At 39.4% G+C, this 17,958-nt stretch overlaps 2 protein-coding genes across 2 annotated transcripts in view; both read left to right on the top strand.

The window, feature by feature from the left end:
* Positions 1–17,958, top strand: part of SLC6A7 (solute carrier family 6 member 7) — a 135,769-nt gene that overhangs the window by 19,357 nt on the left and 98,454 nt on the right. Inside the window, exons 2-8 of the mRNA XM_040440693.1 lie at positions 8,456–8,639; positions 10,425–10,556; positions 10,778–11,012; positions 11,213–11,351; positions 11,717–11,851; positions 15,063–15,166; positions 17,189–17,313. Coding sequence (XP_040296627.1) covers positions 8,456–8,639; positions 10,425–10,556; positions 10,778–11,012; positions 11,213–11,351; positions 11,717–11,851; positions 15,063–15,166; positions 17,189–17,313 — 1,054 coding nt within the window. The remainder of the gene's footprint in view (positions 1–8,455; positions 8,640–10,424; positions 10,557–10,777; positions 11,013–11,212; positions 11,352–11,716; positions 11,852–15,062; positions 15,167–17,188; positions 17,314–17,958) is intronic.
* On the top strand, positions 4,994–13,581 carry LOC121008263 (NADH dehydrogenase [ubiquinone] 1 beta subcomplex subunit 8, mitochondrial-like). The gene is made up of 3 exons (XM_040440704.1): positions 4,994–5,644; positions 11,213–11,219; positions 13,572–13,581. Exon 1 carries the CDS (start codon positions 5,025–5,027, stop codon positions 5,619–5,621), a length of 597 nt encoding a protein of 198 aa, XP_040296638.1. The 5' UTR covers positions 4,994–5,024; the 3' UTR covers positions 5,622–5,644; positions 11,213–11,219; positions 13,572–13,581.

The following is a 17,958-nucleotide window of genomic DNA, read 5'->3' as shown; positions in this document are numbered from 1 at the left end:
CACTATATTATCTAAATTGCTCTATATTAGTTGTTTTTTCTCTCGAATATTCGCTATATTGCTACAGTCAGGTCCATAAATATTGGGACATCGACACAATTCTAACATTTTTGGCTCTATACACCACCACAATGGATTTTAAATGAAACAAAGATGTGCTTTAACTGCAGACTGTCAGCTTTAATTTGAGGATATTTACAACCAAATCAGGTGAACGGTGTAGGAAATACAACAGTTTGCATATGTGCCTCCCACTTGTTAAGGGACCAAAAGTAATGGGACATAATAATAATCATAAATCAAACTTTCATTTTTTAATACTTGGTTGCAAATCCTTTGCAATCAATTACAGCCTGAAGTCTGGAACACATAGACATCACCAGACGCTGGGTTTCATCCCTGGTGATGCTCTGCCAGGCCTCTACTGCAACTGTCTTCAGTTCCTGCTTGTTCTTGGGGCATTTTCCCTTCAGTTTTATCTTCAGCAAGTGAAATGCACGCTCAATCGGATTCAGGTCCGGTGATTGACTTGGCCATTGCATAACATTCCACTTCTTTCCCTTAAAAAACTCTTTGGTTGCTTTTGCAGTATGCTTTGGGTCATTGTCCATCTGTACTGTGAAGCGTCGTCCAATGAGTTCTGAAGCATTTGGCTGAATATGAGCAGATAATATTGCCTGAAATACTTCAGAATTCATCCTGCTTCTTTTGTCAGCAGTCACAATCATTCAGATTAGTACTAGGATGTTACTGTCACCAGAGTATCAAAGGAGAAAAACAACAGAAAAAAAGGTGACTTTTAAAAATACCTTTATTATTATATCAAAAAGGGGGTATCGGTATATATATACCACTGTAGTGCAAAGAGACATGTGAGCACTTGAATTTCCTAAAGGGGAGTATTTTCCCCCAGCAAGAAATCCACAATAACAGGATAGAACGAAAGGGAAACGAGGAAAAGGAGCGGAGTCTTATGGACCGGGCAAGGGCAGAATTGTCTCACCCTAATTTGCCCCCTAGACTGCTCAGCCCAGGGCGACCCCCTGATGGTGGAGGTTCCCTGTCCCCGAACCTATTACTATCCAGTCCCTGTTAGTCCCTAATCAGGGGAACCCTAACAAGGGGAAGATAACTAGGTGGAGGGTAACAGCGGTTATCCCAGAGGAGGTGGGTACCGCCGAGGCCCTTCTGATAGCATAAAGGAGTGTCAGTGGTTATCCCAAGGATTGGGTGCCACTGAGACTCTACAAATATAGGACAAACGAGACCCCTCTTTTTCAAAAAATTTGGCGAACCGGCCGAATCGAATTTTTGAGAAATTCTCTTATCTCTACCTATAACGGAGCAGGAGATCAGAAAGGCTGAATGCTGATGTGAACTCAGCCTAAAGGCATCATGTGGAAAGTCAGAGACCCTTCTCAGGACTCTTTGACTGCCTTATCGTCTTGTCAGTCTTCTTACAGCAGCAAACCCCAAGAGAACTCCCTCATATCTGTCCCTCTCAGTCATATATAGCATAGATATAGGTGTGTCTTACACATGTAGGGGTTTCTTCCTCTTAAAATATGGAATGGAAGAATTGAAATATAGGCCTAGACATACCATTACAGAACATCTGCCGTCTTCGTGTACCAATATACATTCTATGTCAGCAGTGTGGATTTAACTCTACATCAATTGCAAGTTATTTTATACTACATTTTATGTAACACTCTATAAAGCCTGACTTGACTCTGACTATTGAGCAAAATTCCTAGATAGATAGATAGATTGATACATAGATACAGTTGCAATAAAAAGTATGTGAACCCTTTGGAATGATATAGATTTCTGCACAAATTGGTCATAAAATGTGATGTGATCTTCATCTAAGTCGCAACAATAGACAATCACAGTCTGCTTAAATTAATAACACACAAAGAATTAAATGTTACCATGTTTTTATTGAACACACCATGTAAACATTCACAGTTCAGGTGGAAAAAGTATGTGAACCCTTGGATTTAATAACTGGTTGACCCTCATTTGCCAGCAATAACTTCAACCAAACATTTCCTGTAGTTGCAGATCAGACGTGCACAACTATCAGGAGTAATTCTTGACCATTCCTCTTTACAGAACTGTTTCAGTTCAGCAATATTCTTGGGATGTCTGGTGTGAATCGCTTTCTTGAGGTCATGCCACAGCATCTCAATCGGGTTGAGGTCAGGACTCTGACTGGGCCACTCCAGAAGGCGTATTTTCTTCTGTTTAAGCCATTCTGTTGTTGATTTACTTCTATGCTTTGGGTCGTTGTCCTGTTGCAACACCCATCTTCTGTTGAGCTTCAGCTGGAGGACAGATGGCCTTAAGTTCTCCTGCAAAATTTTTCCTTCGATGATAGCAATCCGTCCAGGCCCTGATGCAGCAAAGCAGCCCCAAACCATGATGCCCCCACCACCATACTTCACAGTTGGGATGAGGTTTTGATGTTGGTGTGCTGTGCCTCTTTTTTCTCCACACATAGTGTTGTGTGTTTCTTCCAAAGAACTCAACTTTGGTTTCATCTGTCCACAGAATATTTTGCCAGTACTGCTGTGGAACATCCAGGTGCTCTTGTGCAAAGTGTAAACGTGCAGCAATGTTTTTTCTGAACAGCGGCTTCCTCTGTGGTATCCTCCCATTAAATCCATTCTTGTTTAGTGTTTTACGTATCGTAGATTCACTAACAGGGATGTTAGCATATGCCAGAGACTTTTGTAAGTCTTTAGCTGAAACTCTAGGATTCTTCTTCACCTCATTGAGCAGTCTGCGCTGTGCTCTTGCAGTCATCTTTACAGGATGGCCACTCCTAGGGAGAGTAGCAGCAGTGCTGAACTTTCTCCATTTATAGACAATTTGTCTTACCGTGGACTGATGAACAGCAAGGCTTTTGGAGATACTTTTATAACCCTTTCCAGATTTATGCAAGTTAACAATTCTTAATCGTAGGTCTTCTGAGAGCTCTTTTGTGTGAGGCATCATTCACATCAGGCAATGCTTCTTGTGAAAAGCAAACCCAGAACTGGCGTGTTTTTTATAGGATTAGAGGCGGTGCAGAGAGGAAGAGGAAAGAGAAACCCTTCGCACACGTTGGAAGGAAGAGAAAACACGTACTAGGCGCCAATCCCTTAGTCACTATTCGTGATGAGAATTCTATTTAGTTCTTTTTTGTATGTATATATATAAAAGACCTTCACCTGGGTCTAATCAGGGATAAGAGCTTAGAGTTTAAGAAAACAACAACAATCCCTCCAGTGGAGATGTTACAAAGTGGACATTATAAAATCAAATGCACTCACTTCACAGGGTGGGTAGTCACCAGGATAAACTCAAGACACCTGGGACTTATGACCCCCCCCCCCGGCCAGTATCGCATGTAGAAATATAAATAACCGAACACAGCCTACACAAGTGGCTTCTGGTCAATCACTTTAATAATACGTGGCTCATCGCGTTTCGAGGGTCTGAAGCCCTCTTCTTCAGGAGTGCTTAAAACTAATGATAAGACCAGTTTTTTATAGGGCAGGGCAGCTGTAACCAACACCTCCAATCTCATCTCATTGATTGGACTCCAGTTGGCTGACACCTCACTCCAATTAGCTCTTGGAGATGTCATTAGTCTAGGGGTTCACATACTTTTTCCACCTGCACTGTGAATGTTTACATGGTGTGTTCAATAAAAACATGGTAACATTTAATTCTCTGTGTATTATTAGTTTAAGCAGACTGTGATTGTCTATTGTTGTGCCTTAGATGAAGATCAGATCACATTTTATGACCAATTTGTGCAGAAATCCATATCATTCCAAAGGGTTCACATACTTTTTATTGCAACTGTACATAGATAATAGATAGATAGATAGATAGATATGAGATAGATATGAGATAGATATGAGATAGATATGAGATAGATAGATAGATAGATAGATAGATAGCAGAATAGATAGATAATAGATAGATAAATAAATATATGAGATAGATAGATAGATTTGAGATAGATAGCTTGATACATAGCTACATAGATAATAGATAGTTAAGAGATAGATAGATAGATAGATAGATAGATAGATAGATAGATAGATAGATAAATTGATAGATAATAGATATGTAGATATGGGACAGATTAGACAGATACATAATAGATAGATTGATACATAGCTACATAGATAATAGATAGATAAGAGATATATATATATATATAGATAGATAGATAGATAGATTGATAGATAATAGATATGTAGATATGAGACAGATTAGACAGATACATAATAGATAGATTGGTACATGGATACATAGATAATAGATAGATATGAGATAAATAGATAGATAGATAGATATGAGATGATAGATATGAGATGAAAGAGATAAATAGATAGATAGATAGATAAATAGATAGATAGATAGGAGATAGATAGATAGAATGGATAGATATGAGATATATAGATAATAGATAGAATAGATAGATGGATAGATAGATGTGCATCTTAGCATTTAAACAACTTATATAGAACATCTTTGCATTGCAATATGGTAGCAGACTGTATATATAAATACACCCTCACACATGCATACGTGTTAGATCAGCTGTTTTAGTATGTCTCCATGGAAACAAAGCAGTAGACTGCACAGTTGTAGAACAACTTGCTGGTAAAAGGGCAGCCCAGCAATCTGTGAGAGGAAATAAATGACAGAAATTTTCAATTTAGAATTACTAGCACTATCAGCTCTATTCACAGGAAATATAAAAGAAAATTCCCAATCCAATTCTATCTGAAGGGGAAAAAAAGTGTCTCTATCTGTCTATCTGATGTCTATCATCTATCTGTCTGTCTATTTGTCTATATCTGGGCTCAACTCCAGTAGGACTATCATCATCAGCACTAAAAGGGGTTCTCTGGGAATTAAGAAAATAAAAAATCCTTACATTTTACTTTATTATAAAAGTATCCCAAAATGCCCGTACCGTCTGCGCCTGCGTGGTGGGTGCTGCAGGCTGTGTTATCATGGCGGCGCTCAGAGCCGGGTTACTGGCGGCGGTGACCCGCAGAGCTGCCCTGGCATCTCTTGCTGGACGGGCAGCCGCTGCTGGGCGGGTCCTGCAGTGTTCTAGTGTCCGGGCAGCTTCTGACCTTCCAAAGGATCTTCTGCCTGGACGTTACCCCAAGACTGAAGCAGAAAGGGCGGCTGCAGCCAAGAAATATAACATGTTATTAGAGGACTACAAACCTTACCCAGATGATGGAATGAGGTATGGTGATTATCCAATGCTGCCTGACAAATCGCAGGAAGAACTAGACCCCTGGTACAAATGGGACTATGCTGTCTCTAGGAGAAATTGGGGAGAGGTGATGCACTGGGACTTTGATAAGTTCATCCGTGTCCGGGTTGATACGTCTCCCACCCCTGCACCTTTCAGTTCTATGTGTAAAGTTTTGGCTGTATTCCTGGGCACAATGTTTGTCTTGTTCTACATTGGACAAGTGTTTCCATCATATTACCCTGTTGCTCCCAAGCAATATCCTTACAACAACCTGTACCTGGAATACGGTGGAGATCCTGATAAGAAACCTCTAGAAGAGAAAAACTACACATTCAAATAAAGCAAAATACATGGCTGACTGCTGTCCTTTCTGGAATAAAGTGGCATCCTAAAAAAATATTTATTTAAAAAAAGTATCCCAAAATACCTTTTATTAGTTATAATGTCTTGTTTTGTCTGGGGAGCACTCATCAGGGGAAATAAAATGGCCGCCGTCCTATTAGTACATACAAAACTTGTCCTAATCACACAGCAGGACAAGTTACTTCACAACACTGAGGTAAAGAGCTGCCTCATCATCTTCTCTGCTCTGCTTGTCAGAGATTATGATCCTGAACATAGTAAAAAGATCTTCAGATTAATCTCTGTAGGAATGGAGCCAGGGAGGATGGACAGGACAGACTGTGGTAATGTGTTGCTATGGTAATGGAGACTGCATACAAGTACTGCTCATTAACCACACCACGCCCTCCTCTCTGTACTTTATGTCTCCTTATGTTCTCCATTCCTACAGAGATTCAGTTTAAGATCATATTAAACTTTATTCAGGATCATAATCTCTGACAAGCAGCTCTTTACCTCAGTGTTGTGAAGTAACTTGTCCTCCTGTGTGATTAGGCCAGGTTCTATCTGTACTAGGACGGTGGCCATTTTATTTCCCCCTGATGATTGCTTCTTTACAAAACTCACCATTATAACTACTGAAAGGTATTTGGGAATATATTTTTATAATAAAGCAATATTTAAGTATTTTTAGTAATTTTATTTTCTTAATTCCCGGATAACCCCTTTAAGTTCAGAACCTGAAAATCATATGATTATTTTAGTCCTCAGTTCTTGTCATGTGTCTTTATGCTAGCTGGCTGGCAAAACTCATACAATAATGTCACTGTACAGGATAACATACAAAGTGATGGAATAATGCACACAGTGATGTCAGAACATATTGATACCGTGAAATAGAGAAGAGAGGGTGCTCCCCTAGTGCATAATCACCAGGGTAAGAAAGGACCCACAAATTAGAAGGGCTTACCATAGTAAGTAGAAGAAGGGTGCTCAAGAGAGCGCTTCACAAAAGGGACTGTTTATTGAGTAGTAAAGCTAAAAATGGCATATAAAATAATAAAAACTGGACATAAAAACTAAGAAATAGATGAGGGGAAATGTTGATCAGCTCATAAGATGTTTTGGCAGCGAGCCGCCTCCTATCTCAGATAAGCTTATGTGAGGAAGGTGGCGGCCCACTGTCAAAACGCATTATGAGCTGATCAACATTTCCCCCTTTTCTATTTCTTAGTTTTTATGTCCAGTTTTTATTATTTTATATGTAATTTTTAGCTTTACTATTCAATAAACAGTCTATTTTGTGCAGCACTCACTTGAGAACCCTTCTTCTACTGACGTAAGCAACATATTGATACTAGTCACATTGATGAAACTACAGAAAGAATTCACTGGTTAAAGTTGCAGTTTATGAAATATAGAAAAGAAATATAAATACAGTGATGTCATAGTCTTGGGATAATGATTACAGTGATGTCATAGTCTTGGGATAAAGGATACAGGGATGTCATATTTTGGGAATAATGACTACAGTGATGTTATCATGTCATAGTCTTTGAGTAATGGATACAGCGATGCCATAGTCTTTGGAAAATAGATACAGTGATGTAATAGTCTTCGGATAATGGATACAGTGATATCTTTGAATAATGGACACATCAATGCCAAAGTCTTTGGATAATGGATACAGTGATGTCATAGTCTTGGGGTAATGGATACAGTGATGTCATAGTCTTGGGATAATGGATACAGTCATGTCAGTCTTGGGATAATGGATACAGTCATGTCTTGGGATAATGGATACAGTGAAGTCATAGTCTTGGGATAATGGATACAGTCATGTCAGTCTTGGGATAATGGATACAGTCATGTCTTGGGATAATGGATACAGTGAAGTCATAGCCTTGGGATAATGGATACAGTGATGTCAGAGTCTTGGTATAATGGGTACAGTGATGTCATAGTCTTGGTATAATGGATATAGTGCTGTCAAAATAATGCCTATACTGATGTCAAAGTACACGGATAATGTACACAGTGATATATCAGTAATTTATCATCTTTTATAATAGATTCAGCTACAATTACTCTTCTGTCTTCACCTTTTTGTATAATTGGAATTGCTATTTTCACAATCTCTACAGTATGAATATGTAATATCACCACATAATGCTCAATAACCCTGACATTGGAAGATGTGTTACTTCTATAGTTTATTAATATTTTGCATAGTGTTATGTATTCTGTGTATAATGTTATCTACAATATATAACTCTATTTACTCCAGTGCTGGGCATACTCTAGTATAATGCTGTCTGTAGCGCCTGAGTATTCTTACAGTTTCTTATCTCCGAATGAAGAATAAAAGGCAAATAAATAAATAATGCTATAATTAGATTGGAAGCTATTTCTGCTCCAATTAGAACACTCTGTAAGCCATCATTTCCAGTGCCCATTTAACCACTTATTCCTTTAATTGTATATTCGATCATATCATATTCAGTTCAGATAAAAATTTGCATTCGCTTCTGAGATTTCACATAGCTGCTTTTTTATTATTGGTTTTGTCGTGAGTTTTATTTTTAGTTATTATATAAGCAAAAATACAAATACTTAAGATTACATTATCCTTTCATAAGGGTATAATTCTAACTTTTTTTGGAGCCCAGGTTATTGGAAAAAGCCACATAAAGGAGAGTATACCCACACATGTATCTATAGAAGCCCAACTTATCGAGGCATAATACAGTTTTGTGCATAGCTTTTAGTTTGTTGACATGATTTTCTATATTTGACAAGTCATCCATAACAGTTTCTTCTTATTATTCCAAGCCCGTCACTCCAGACCTTTTGATGACCCCTAGTGATCGTGATGATGCAGAACTGGACATGGAATACCCAGTCGAACGAGGAAATTGGTCGGGAAAGTTAGATTTTCTCCTGTCTTGCATTGGATACTGTGTTGGTTTGGGCAATGTCTGGAGGTTCCCATATAGAGCTTATACCAATGGAGGAGGTAATAAAAATTTTCCTATCAAGTGTTGTCACTGTAGCAATCATTGCTCTCTATATTAAAGGGGTTGTCTCACCATGAAAACCCTTGCCCATATTCCCTACTAAGGTGTATGGACTTTATAAAGAAGCGGATCCCCTTATACACCAGGAGAAAGAGAAGCACTCTGTAAGGGCAGCTCCCATTCTGACAGATCTGGCATGACCTTGTATTACATAAACGGACAATCTTTGCTCCCACGGAACATCATTCAGGTGGTCATACCAACAGCATTCCATGGGCATAAAATGTTTGTATCTTCTATAAAGGCTCAATTTTTTCATTTGGACTTCTACGCAAAAATATATTTTTAGACCATTAGAAAATGGTGTGAATGCAAGACAGCTAGGAAGCTGTCTTAGATTTAGAAACTGCGGTGTATCAGCCAAAATTATGTAGAGGCTGGCACCTCTACATAACTCTGGCGGATCCACCTGATTTTCATCACATCTAATTTTGTAACCACACACTAAGATCACAGACTATTTGCCCGATACCAGTAAATTATTGTACCTTATAATATACTGTATAAAAAAAAGTTGGACACTTTTGTGAGGTTGAAACAATGGCCAGTTTGCCTAATGGACATGGAGGAGTAATTGTAATTAAAGTGTACCTGTCACCTTGCCTCATTGTGCATGTGTCCGATATGCAGGGCATGCATAAGTGAAGTGAGGTGTACAGTCCTTGGCGTCATTAACGCTATGCAAATTTGCTTGGTGCCACTGTAGAAGAGACCCAGGCTCTTCTCCTGGTAAGTTTGGATTATATTTTATTTCTTTTTGAGGGATGTATGGGTTTGTGGCCATAACCCAAATGTATGCTGTTAATTTAGTGGCCCCAAACCAGATTAAATTTGTTCTAAATAGTCCATTTCGACAAGTATTTTGTTCTTTTACTTATTACCCAGTTCACACTGCTTTTAGTGTCTAGTGAAGATCAAGTGTTTAATATAGGGAGCTCATGATGACCTCTCCTGAGCTTTCCCCTGAGAACACAGCAGAAAAAGAGACAAGCTATAGAGAAAATCTGCTGAACAGTGCACATCGGTTATTTTATGAAAGGAAGCAACAGATCTGTGTGAAATATTTTTGTCACCTTTTGTGCCACTGTGCAATCACCAGCATGGCTTTCACAGTAGTAGGAGTCTTTCTAAATTTAGTAATATAGTGTGATGACATGATGGCATTTCCACTCATTATACATGGATTCTGCCAGCAGTCATATACAAATGTAAACTTGGCTTAAAAAAAGACCACAAGGGCACCTTTTATGTCCCTAAAAGGTTGGACCATGATATATAGTCAAAGAGGACACAAAAACTTGGACTAGTGTCAGTTTAGAGTTCATAAACATGAGGGAAAAGTTATCTGGATCTGTTTATATTGACAGGATTGTTTGGATTTCCATGGAACGCTTCCTCTTCTTCAAACAGCTGTCCCCACCCCGATCAGATATTGATGACCTATCCTGACAATAGGTCATCAATATAAATGGCAGGACAACCCCTTTAACTTTGCACACTCAATCTATCCAAGATATCGATCTTAAAAATATGTTCTAGAGTCTAGACTATAGTATCAGGCATAGGTGGAAGTCCAGAATTAGAGTTTTCAGTGATCAACAACTTATCACCTTAAAAAAGGCAAAGCCCCATGTACCTCAGCAAGTACCCAATATATGAAGCCATCCCTACCGTCTAGCAATGATCTTCCCAGCTGTGCTTTAACAACAATTGTCATCTTTCAGGGGCATTTCTAATTCCATACTTCATCATGTTGGCCATTTGTGGAATCCCTCTCTTCTTCATGGAATTGTCTTTAGGCCAGTTTTCCAGTCTGGGACCCCTGGCTGTGTGGAAAATAAGTCCACTTTTCAAAGGTGAGTGTGATGCCATGTGCAGCATCTTTTCTCTCATTCTGTATCGCAGTACTACAAGGCCTCTTATCAATCTTAATGACTTGTGGGTTTATAATATTCCTGTGTTTTGTGTGCCATGCCAATAAATGATATCACAGTGAAGCAAAGCATTCAGACAGTGCTATAGTATTTTAGTGCTGCAAAAGTTGTGACTCTCCTATGTCTTTTTCTTTACTTTAAAGGTGTTGGCATGGGCATGCTGCTAATTGTTGCCCTGGTGGCCATCTACTACAACATGATAATAGCCTACGTTTTATTCTACCTCTTCGCCTCCCTGACTAGCAGTCTGCCCTGGGAGCACTGTGGCAACTGGTGGAACACTGAGCTCTGCCTGGACCACCATGTCATCCAGGCCAGCAACTCTGCGATGCCAATCAACATCAGCAGCACAGTCAGCCCCAGTGAAGAGTACTGGAGGTGAGTGGGGGGGGGGGGTGCTTAGATGCTTAAAATGGTCTTCATTGTTTATGAATCATCAAGACCAAACAAAGAACTAGACAAGATATATCTGATAATGTTGGGTGGAGGAGAGTTGTCAGTTACCAAACATTATCAATAATATCTATCTATCTATCCATTCTATATTGTGATTTCTACGGTCAATGCTTCCACTGAAGTCGCTACGTTCTTCACATACAAGGGAGTTCTGGAATTGGGGATCCAGGACAAATTCGATGGAACCTGTGTCTGTGTCTTCTTCTGGCCTGGACCATTGTGTACCTATGCATTCTTAAGGGAGTGAAGTCTTCAGGCAAGGTATGGATTATAAAATACTATGGGGGTCATTTATTATTGTTTTTACACAACTTTTTTGGCATATTTTTGTCACAGATTCTGTCGCAAAGGGGTTTTGCGGCAAAATGTATGACTTTTCCCTGCTCACGCCACTGTTGCAAACCGGAAAAAAGTCAAAAAATTTTGTGCAATGAGTTGTGACTGTTGTATATCAGAAAACTGTATGGCATACAGCGATTGGTAAATTTTGTCCCATAACTATTCTCAGTTATACTTGGTCTCCAAGATAAATGGTGACAGAGAACAATATGAACATTTCTCATATCAGAGGTAATGTACATTGTAAAGTTTTTCTCAGGAACAGCTTTCCCGTTTTTTAATTTTAGGTGGTCTATTTCACAGCAACATTCCCATACTTAATTCTCATAATGCTATTGATACGTGGTGTGACACTGGATGGAGCATGGATTGGAATCAAATTCTACCTCACACCACAGTTTGACCACTTGTTGTCTTCAAAGGTAAATTAAACATTTTAAAACTGATGTTTACTACTAGAGTTAGTGAGCAGTGCATTCTCTTTCCTTGTGCTAGCTCCCTTGCTGGTGTTGAATCTCTGGCACACAGACCTGCAAAAATGCACCACAAGTATAAGAGACATGCGCTTGTAGCGCATCTCATGCCTCTTGAGTTTTCTGAATTCCCCTCATCGTATCTGCACTTGGTAATACACTTCATAGGAGTGTGTAGGCTTGTTATCAGCTCCAATACTACATATAAAAGCCTTAAAGGAGATGCCCATCTTTTTACTTTTTTACATTTCAACCCTAGCCTGCTGTATCTGTGGTAAAAAAAAAAAAAATCATACCCACCAGCTCCCTACCTTTCCTTTCCAGCAATCTAGCTCCCTTCACTGGTCCACTGTAAACTTCCTTATGGACAGAGTCGCATGTACCTCTAGCCCATGACTGGCCACAGCAGTGCACATGATCCCCTCTGTCCACAAGTTTCTATGGCAGAGACTGGAAGACCAGTAAAGGGAACCAGGGAGCTGAAATGGAGTGGTAAGGAACAGGTGAGCATGTTTTTTTTTCTGTTTCTTTACTTAAAGGGCTTCTGTCACCCCACTAAAGTCATTATTTTTTTTTGGGCTAGTTAAATTACTTATCCTGCGATATATGAAAATATAATGGTGTTACTTACTTTGATTCAGCAGTTTCTTCTAAAAACAAACTTTTATAATATGTAAATTAGGTCTCTACCAGCAAGTAGGGCGGCTACTTGCTGGTAGCAGCTGCAGAAAACCGCCCCCTCGTCGCGTTGATTGACAGGGCCAGCCGGGATCTCCTCCTCCGGCCAGCCCTGTCGGCATTTTAAAAATCGCGCGCCTGTGTTCATTCTGCGCAGGCGCTCTGAGATGAGGAGGCTCGCCTCCTCAGAACTCCCTCAGTGCGCCTGCGCCGATGACGTCTTCTATTTCGGTGATGTCATCGGCGCAGGCGCACTGAGGGAGTTCTGAGGAGGCGAGCCTCCTCATCTCAGAGCGCCTGCGCAGAATGAACACAGGCGCGCGATTTTTAAAATGCCGACAGGGCTGGCCAGAGGAGGAGATCCCGGCTGGCCCTGTCAATCAACACGACGAGGGGGCGGTTTTCTGCAGCTGCTACCAGCAAGTAGCCGCCCTACTTGCTGGTAGAGACCTAATTTACATATTATAAAAGTTCGTTTTTAGAAGAAACTGCTGAATCAAAGTAAGTAACACCATTATATTTTCATATATCTCAGGATAAGTAATTTAACTAGCACAAAAAAAAAAAAAAGACTTTAGTGGGGTGACAGAAGCCCTTTAATCAATACAAATAAATCAAAAATTAAAAGCCACGTGTGAAAGCCTAAGTACAACATTGATTTAAAACCTTGTAGAACCACATTAGCAGCAATAACCAGTGATGAGGGGCAGGTGCAATATTCGAATTTGAATTATTTCACGAATATTTGGGTGAATATTCGTCATATATTTGCGAATTTGTGATCTCCAGTCATTATTTTCTTGATGCCAAAAATCGGCAATGGGAAAAGTCGCGATAAAAAATAATAATTTTGAGATAAAAATTTGCGATCAACACTACTCCAAAAGTCAAAGATATTGCAGTCTTCTTATTGGCCCACAAGCGAGAAGCAGTGAGGGATCATGAATACTGATGAAAAAAATCTAGAATATTCGTGATTATGAAGATATAGCACTATATTCTAGATATTCGTGTATTCTCGAAGTGCCAATATTTACGATAAAAATTTGCAATTAGAATTTTTGCGATCAACACTAGCAATTACTTGAAGTAATCACTTTCTGTATAACTATATCAGTCTTTCATGTGATTCTGGAGGAATTTTGGCCTACTCTTCTTTACAACAATGCTTCAGTTCATCTTCAGTTCAAGTTTGTGGGCATTTGTTTATGCACAGCTTTCTTGAGGTCCTGCCATTTCAATCGTGTTGAGGTCTGAACTTTGATTGGGTCATTGCAAGTCCTTAATTCTTTTCTTTTTAGCTCTTATGTTGTACATTTGTTGTCTTTCTTATTGTCCTGTTGCATAACCCTGTTTCGGCCAGGCTTTAGCTGTTGGATACATGGCCTCACATTTGACTCTAGAATACTTTAGTATACATAGGAGTTGATAGACAACTCAATCAATACTCTAGTTCCCGTAACTGCAAAACAAGTCCAAATCATCTTCGTGCTAGAAAGTTGCTATGATTTGTTTGTGCTGATATGCTGTGCTTAGTTTTTACAAACATGATGCTGTGCATGACCAAGCATCTTCAATTTGATCTTCTCTGTCCAAAGAAGGTTGTTCCAGATTGACATTTTGTGGTTTGTTCAGATGCAACTTTGCAAACAAGCTCTACTTGTTCAGTCTTTTTCCAAATGTACTGATGTGAACATCAACATGTAGAATGCTAACTGAGGCCAGTAGATGTAGCTATTTGGAGTTTGGTATTTTTTGCAATTTCCCTGAGCATTTCACATCTGACCTTGGGGTGATTTGCTAGGGCATCTACTCCTAGGAAGATTGTCAACTGTCCTGAATGTTTTCCACTTGAGAATGATTCTCTCACTGTAGAATGATGGACTTTAGATTGTTTGAAACTGGCCTTATAAACCTTCTCAGATTGATGGACAACAAAAATTGCCTCTCTAAGATCATTGCTGATGACGTTCTTCCTTGGCATTGGCTTAATACATGCCTGAATGCTGCAGACCATCAAATTGTCAAAAATTCTGCTTCTAGACTGGTCACATTTACTGATGATTATTTAAACAAGGGCATTTGATTAGCAGCACTTAGCTGTTACTAAAGGTCCCTTTAAATGGGACGGCGGTGCAGCAGATTATGGTGAAGGAAGCTTCCAACCACCAGGAGTGGTTAAGGAAGACTGGTAGCAGTTTCTGGGTTTGCCTGTTGTGGTGACTATAGTATTTTCTTAGAGGTGTACTTTTTCATACACAACTTCCGCATTTTTGTTAAATAATGACATGGTGCAATTTGTTATGTGTTGTTCATCTAAGGTTGTATTAATCTATGATGGAGTGAGTTATAGTCAGAAGAACTAGAGATGGTTCAGGAAAGGGTGCTAGCCTACAGACTGTTTTACCCAGACCACACTTGCTTGTGTTAAAATTCTCAACTTTATTGTCAGTCTTTTAGTTTATGGTACATCTAATTCTAGGTGTGGATAGAAGCAGCGTTGCAGATCTTTTACTCCCTCGGGGTCGGGTTTGGAGGACTTCTCACATTTGCATCCTACAATACTTTTCATCAAAATATATACAGGTAAATATGTAAATCTTCTTTCTTCCAGTTCTAGCGTCAATCGGGTTGAATATTCCTATAACTAAAAGAAACAAGCCCAACAGATTAAAATATACCAGCAAAAATTGAGCAATGAGGTAAATTTATGTCTGTCTCATGAGATCCAACCAAAATCTGTCAATGGAGCAATGAATTATGCTGACTGCTGAAGTATATTCCACTACTAATCCTCCACTGTGGATTTATTTATTTTTTAAAGTTCATTACAAATAAAATTGAGGTAATATAGGAGAATAGGGTGTTCAGTTTCAAAAATTAAATATTTTTTATTTAAACAGTATAATATAAAAATATAAAAGTTATATAATATACAAGTACAATATAAAACCACTTGATTCCTCCCAGTTTACAAAATGTCTGCTTGCTGTCATTCAGTCACTGGAGAAGGTAAAAGACACAGTGTTTAGTAGCGTGTCCGGATAATGTGCAGACACACACCTTAAAGGGGTTCTCCGGGAATTAAAAAAAATGAACATACTTAAATATTACTTTATTATAAATACATTCCCAAATACTCTTCAGTAATTATAATGGCTTGTTTTGTCTGGGGAGCAATCATTAAGAGAAATAAAATGGCTGCTGTCCTATTAGTACACACAAAACCTGTCCTATTCACACAGGAGGACAAGTTACTTCACATCACTGAGGTAAAGAGCTGCCTCATCCTCCTCTCTGCTCTGCTTGTCAGGGATTATGATCCTGAATACAGATGATAAGATCTTTAGCTGACTTTGTAGGAAAGGAGTTTATGAGGCGACATGAAGTACCGAGAGGATGGATAGAACATACTGTGGTATTGGAGACTGCATTTAAGTGCTGCTGCTCATTAGCCACATACCCACCGCCTCTCTGTACTTCATGTCTCCTCATGGACTCCATTCCTACAGAGATTCATCTGAAGATCTTATTATCTGTATTCAGGACCATAATCCCTGAAGGCCAAAGCAGAGAAGAGAGGAGGCTAAGGCAGCTCTTTAGCTCCATGCTCTGAAGTAACTTATCCTGCTGTGTGATTAGGACTGGTTTTGTGTGTAGTAATAGGACAGCACCCATTTTATTTCTTCTGATGATTGCTCCCTAGACAATACAAGCCATTATAACTAATAAAAAGGTATTTGGGAATATATTTATAATAAAGTAATATTAAATTCTTTTAATTTTTTAATTCCCAGAGAACCACTTTAAACAGCTGGTGGTCTCTGGTGGTCTGATCATCAGAAAAAAATGTGCAGTGTGAACACAGAATGGGGAGGATTCATCAAAACTGGTGTAAAGGAAAACTAGCTTAGTTGCCCATAGCAGCCAATCAGATTGATCTTTTTTATTTTCCAAAGGAGCTCTGAAAAATAAAAGTTGGAATCTGATTGGTTGCTATGGGCAACTAAGCCAGTTTTCCTTTACACCAGTATTGATGAATCTCCCCCAATATCTCTGTAAGTTTAGTGCAGAATCTTAGGATCCTCTTGCACAGGCTGATGTAGGGCCAAGAACATTTCAGACTGTCCTCAGCACATCCCCTATTTACACATGCTAATGTGCTACTGACAAAGGACGATTTTAGCTGCTGCATGAAATATACGATTACTTGACAAACAAGCGTTTTGGTAATCTATATGTACCAATTATTGAATGTTCATTCCAAATAATTGGCTTGATCCTCGGCCATTGGATCAGTTACAGAAAACGTCCGTATACAGGTAATCAGAAAATCTAAATTTGTGGGTCACCTCTGTTGCTGATGGACCTAGGTGCATCAAACTTAATCTTACCACTTTGCATCTATGTCCATCAAGGTGACCTGCAAATTCTGACTTTCTATATACAAACATATTCTGTTACTGATCCAGGCAACAGCCCGTGCAAAATTGGATCTAAGAGATCTTAAAACCATGGAAGAATCGATTCAGCAATTTATATTGGAAAAATATATACAGAATAACGTTTACCTCTTTAGGTGACAAGCCTTTTTTTTTTAATTTGCAGGGACACTTTTATTGTCACGCTAGGGAATGCCTTCACCAGCATTCTTGCAGGATTTGCTATCTTCTCCGTCCTGGGTTATATGTCCAAGGAGTTAGGTGTTCCAGTAGATCAAGTGGCTAAAGCAGGTAAGAATAAAATCTGACACTTTATATTCTTCAGCTCCTATTTGTCTGTGTACCAGGATTTTATGAACAGTAGATAAAGATACAACACTCTGAATGATCAGAGCCTTGAAAGATGAGTGAGATTAACATTACGAGCTTAACCCCCATGCTCCCTTCTCTTCTTAGGCTTCTTTCATGCTAGCGTTTTGGCTTTCCGTTTGTGAGATCCATACTCATGGGCTCTCACTAGCGCTCCAAAATCAGTTTTGCCCTAATGCATTCTAAATGGAAAAGGATCCCCTCAGAATGCATCAGTTTGCCTCCGATCAGTCTCTATTCTGCTCTGGAGGTGGACACCAAAACGCTGTGTGTGTTGTTAAAAGTTATCAACAGTATCCCCCATAAAAGTGACCTCTACAGCACTCCGCCCCTTTAACAGTGAACTCCACAGTCCCCCACCCCTTAACACTGACCCCCCCCAAAGTGCCCCGTCACTCCACAGCAGCCCATCCCCTAAACTTTGACTTCACAGCAGCCTGCCCCTTTAACAGTGAGTTTAACAGCATCCCACTCCCTTGACATTTACCTCCTCAGGGGCCCGCCCCCTTAACAGTGATCTATACAGCACCCCGCCCCTTAACACTGACCTGCATAGGGGACCGTCCC

The sequence above is a fragment of the Bufo bufo genome, chromosome 1 (assembly GCF_905171765.1).
Source record: "Bufo bufo chromosome 1, aBufBuf1.1, whole genome shotgun sequence".
NCBI lineage: Eukaryota > Metazoa > Chordata > Amphibia > Anura > Bufonidae > Bufo > Bufo bufo.
Note: the sequence above shows the minus strand (reverse complement) of the source record. Positions and strands in the feature narration are given on the sequence as shown.

Excerpts from the sequence above, each read along its gene's own strand:
- LOC121008263 (XM_040440704.1), top strand. The coding sequence starts at position 5,025 with ATGGCGGCGCTCAGAGCCGGGTTACTGGCGGCGGTGACCCGCAGAGCT.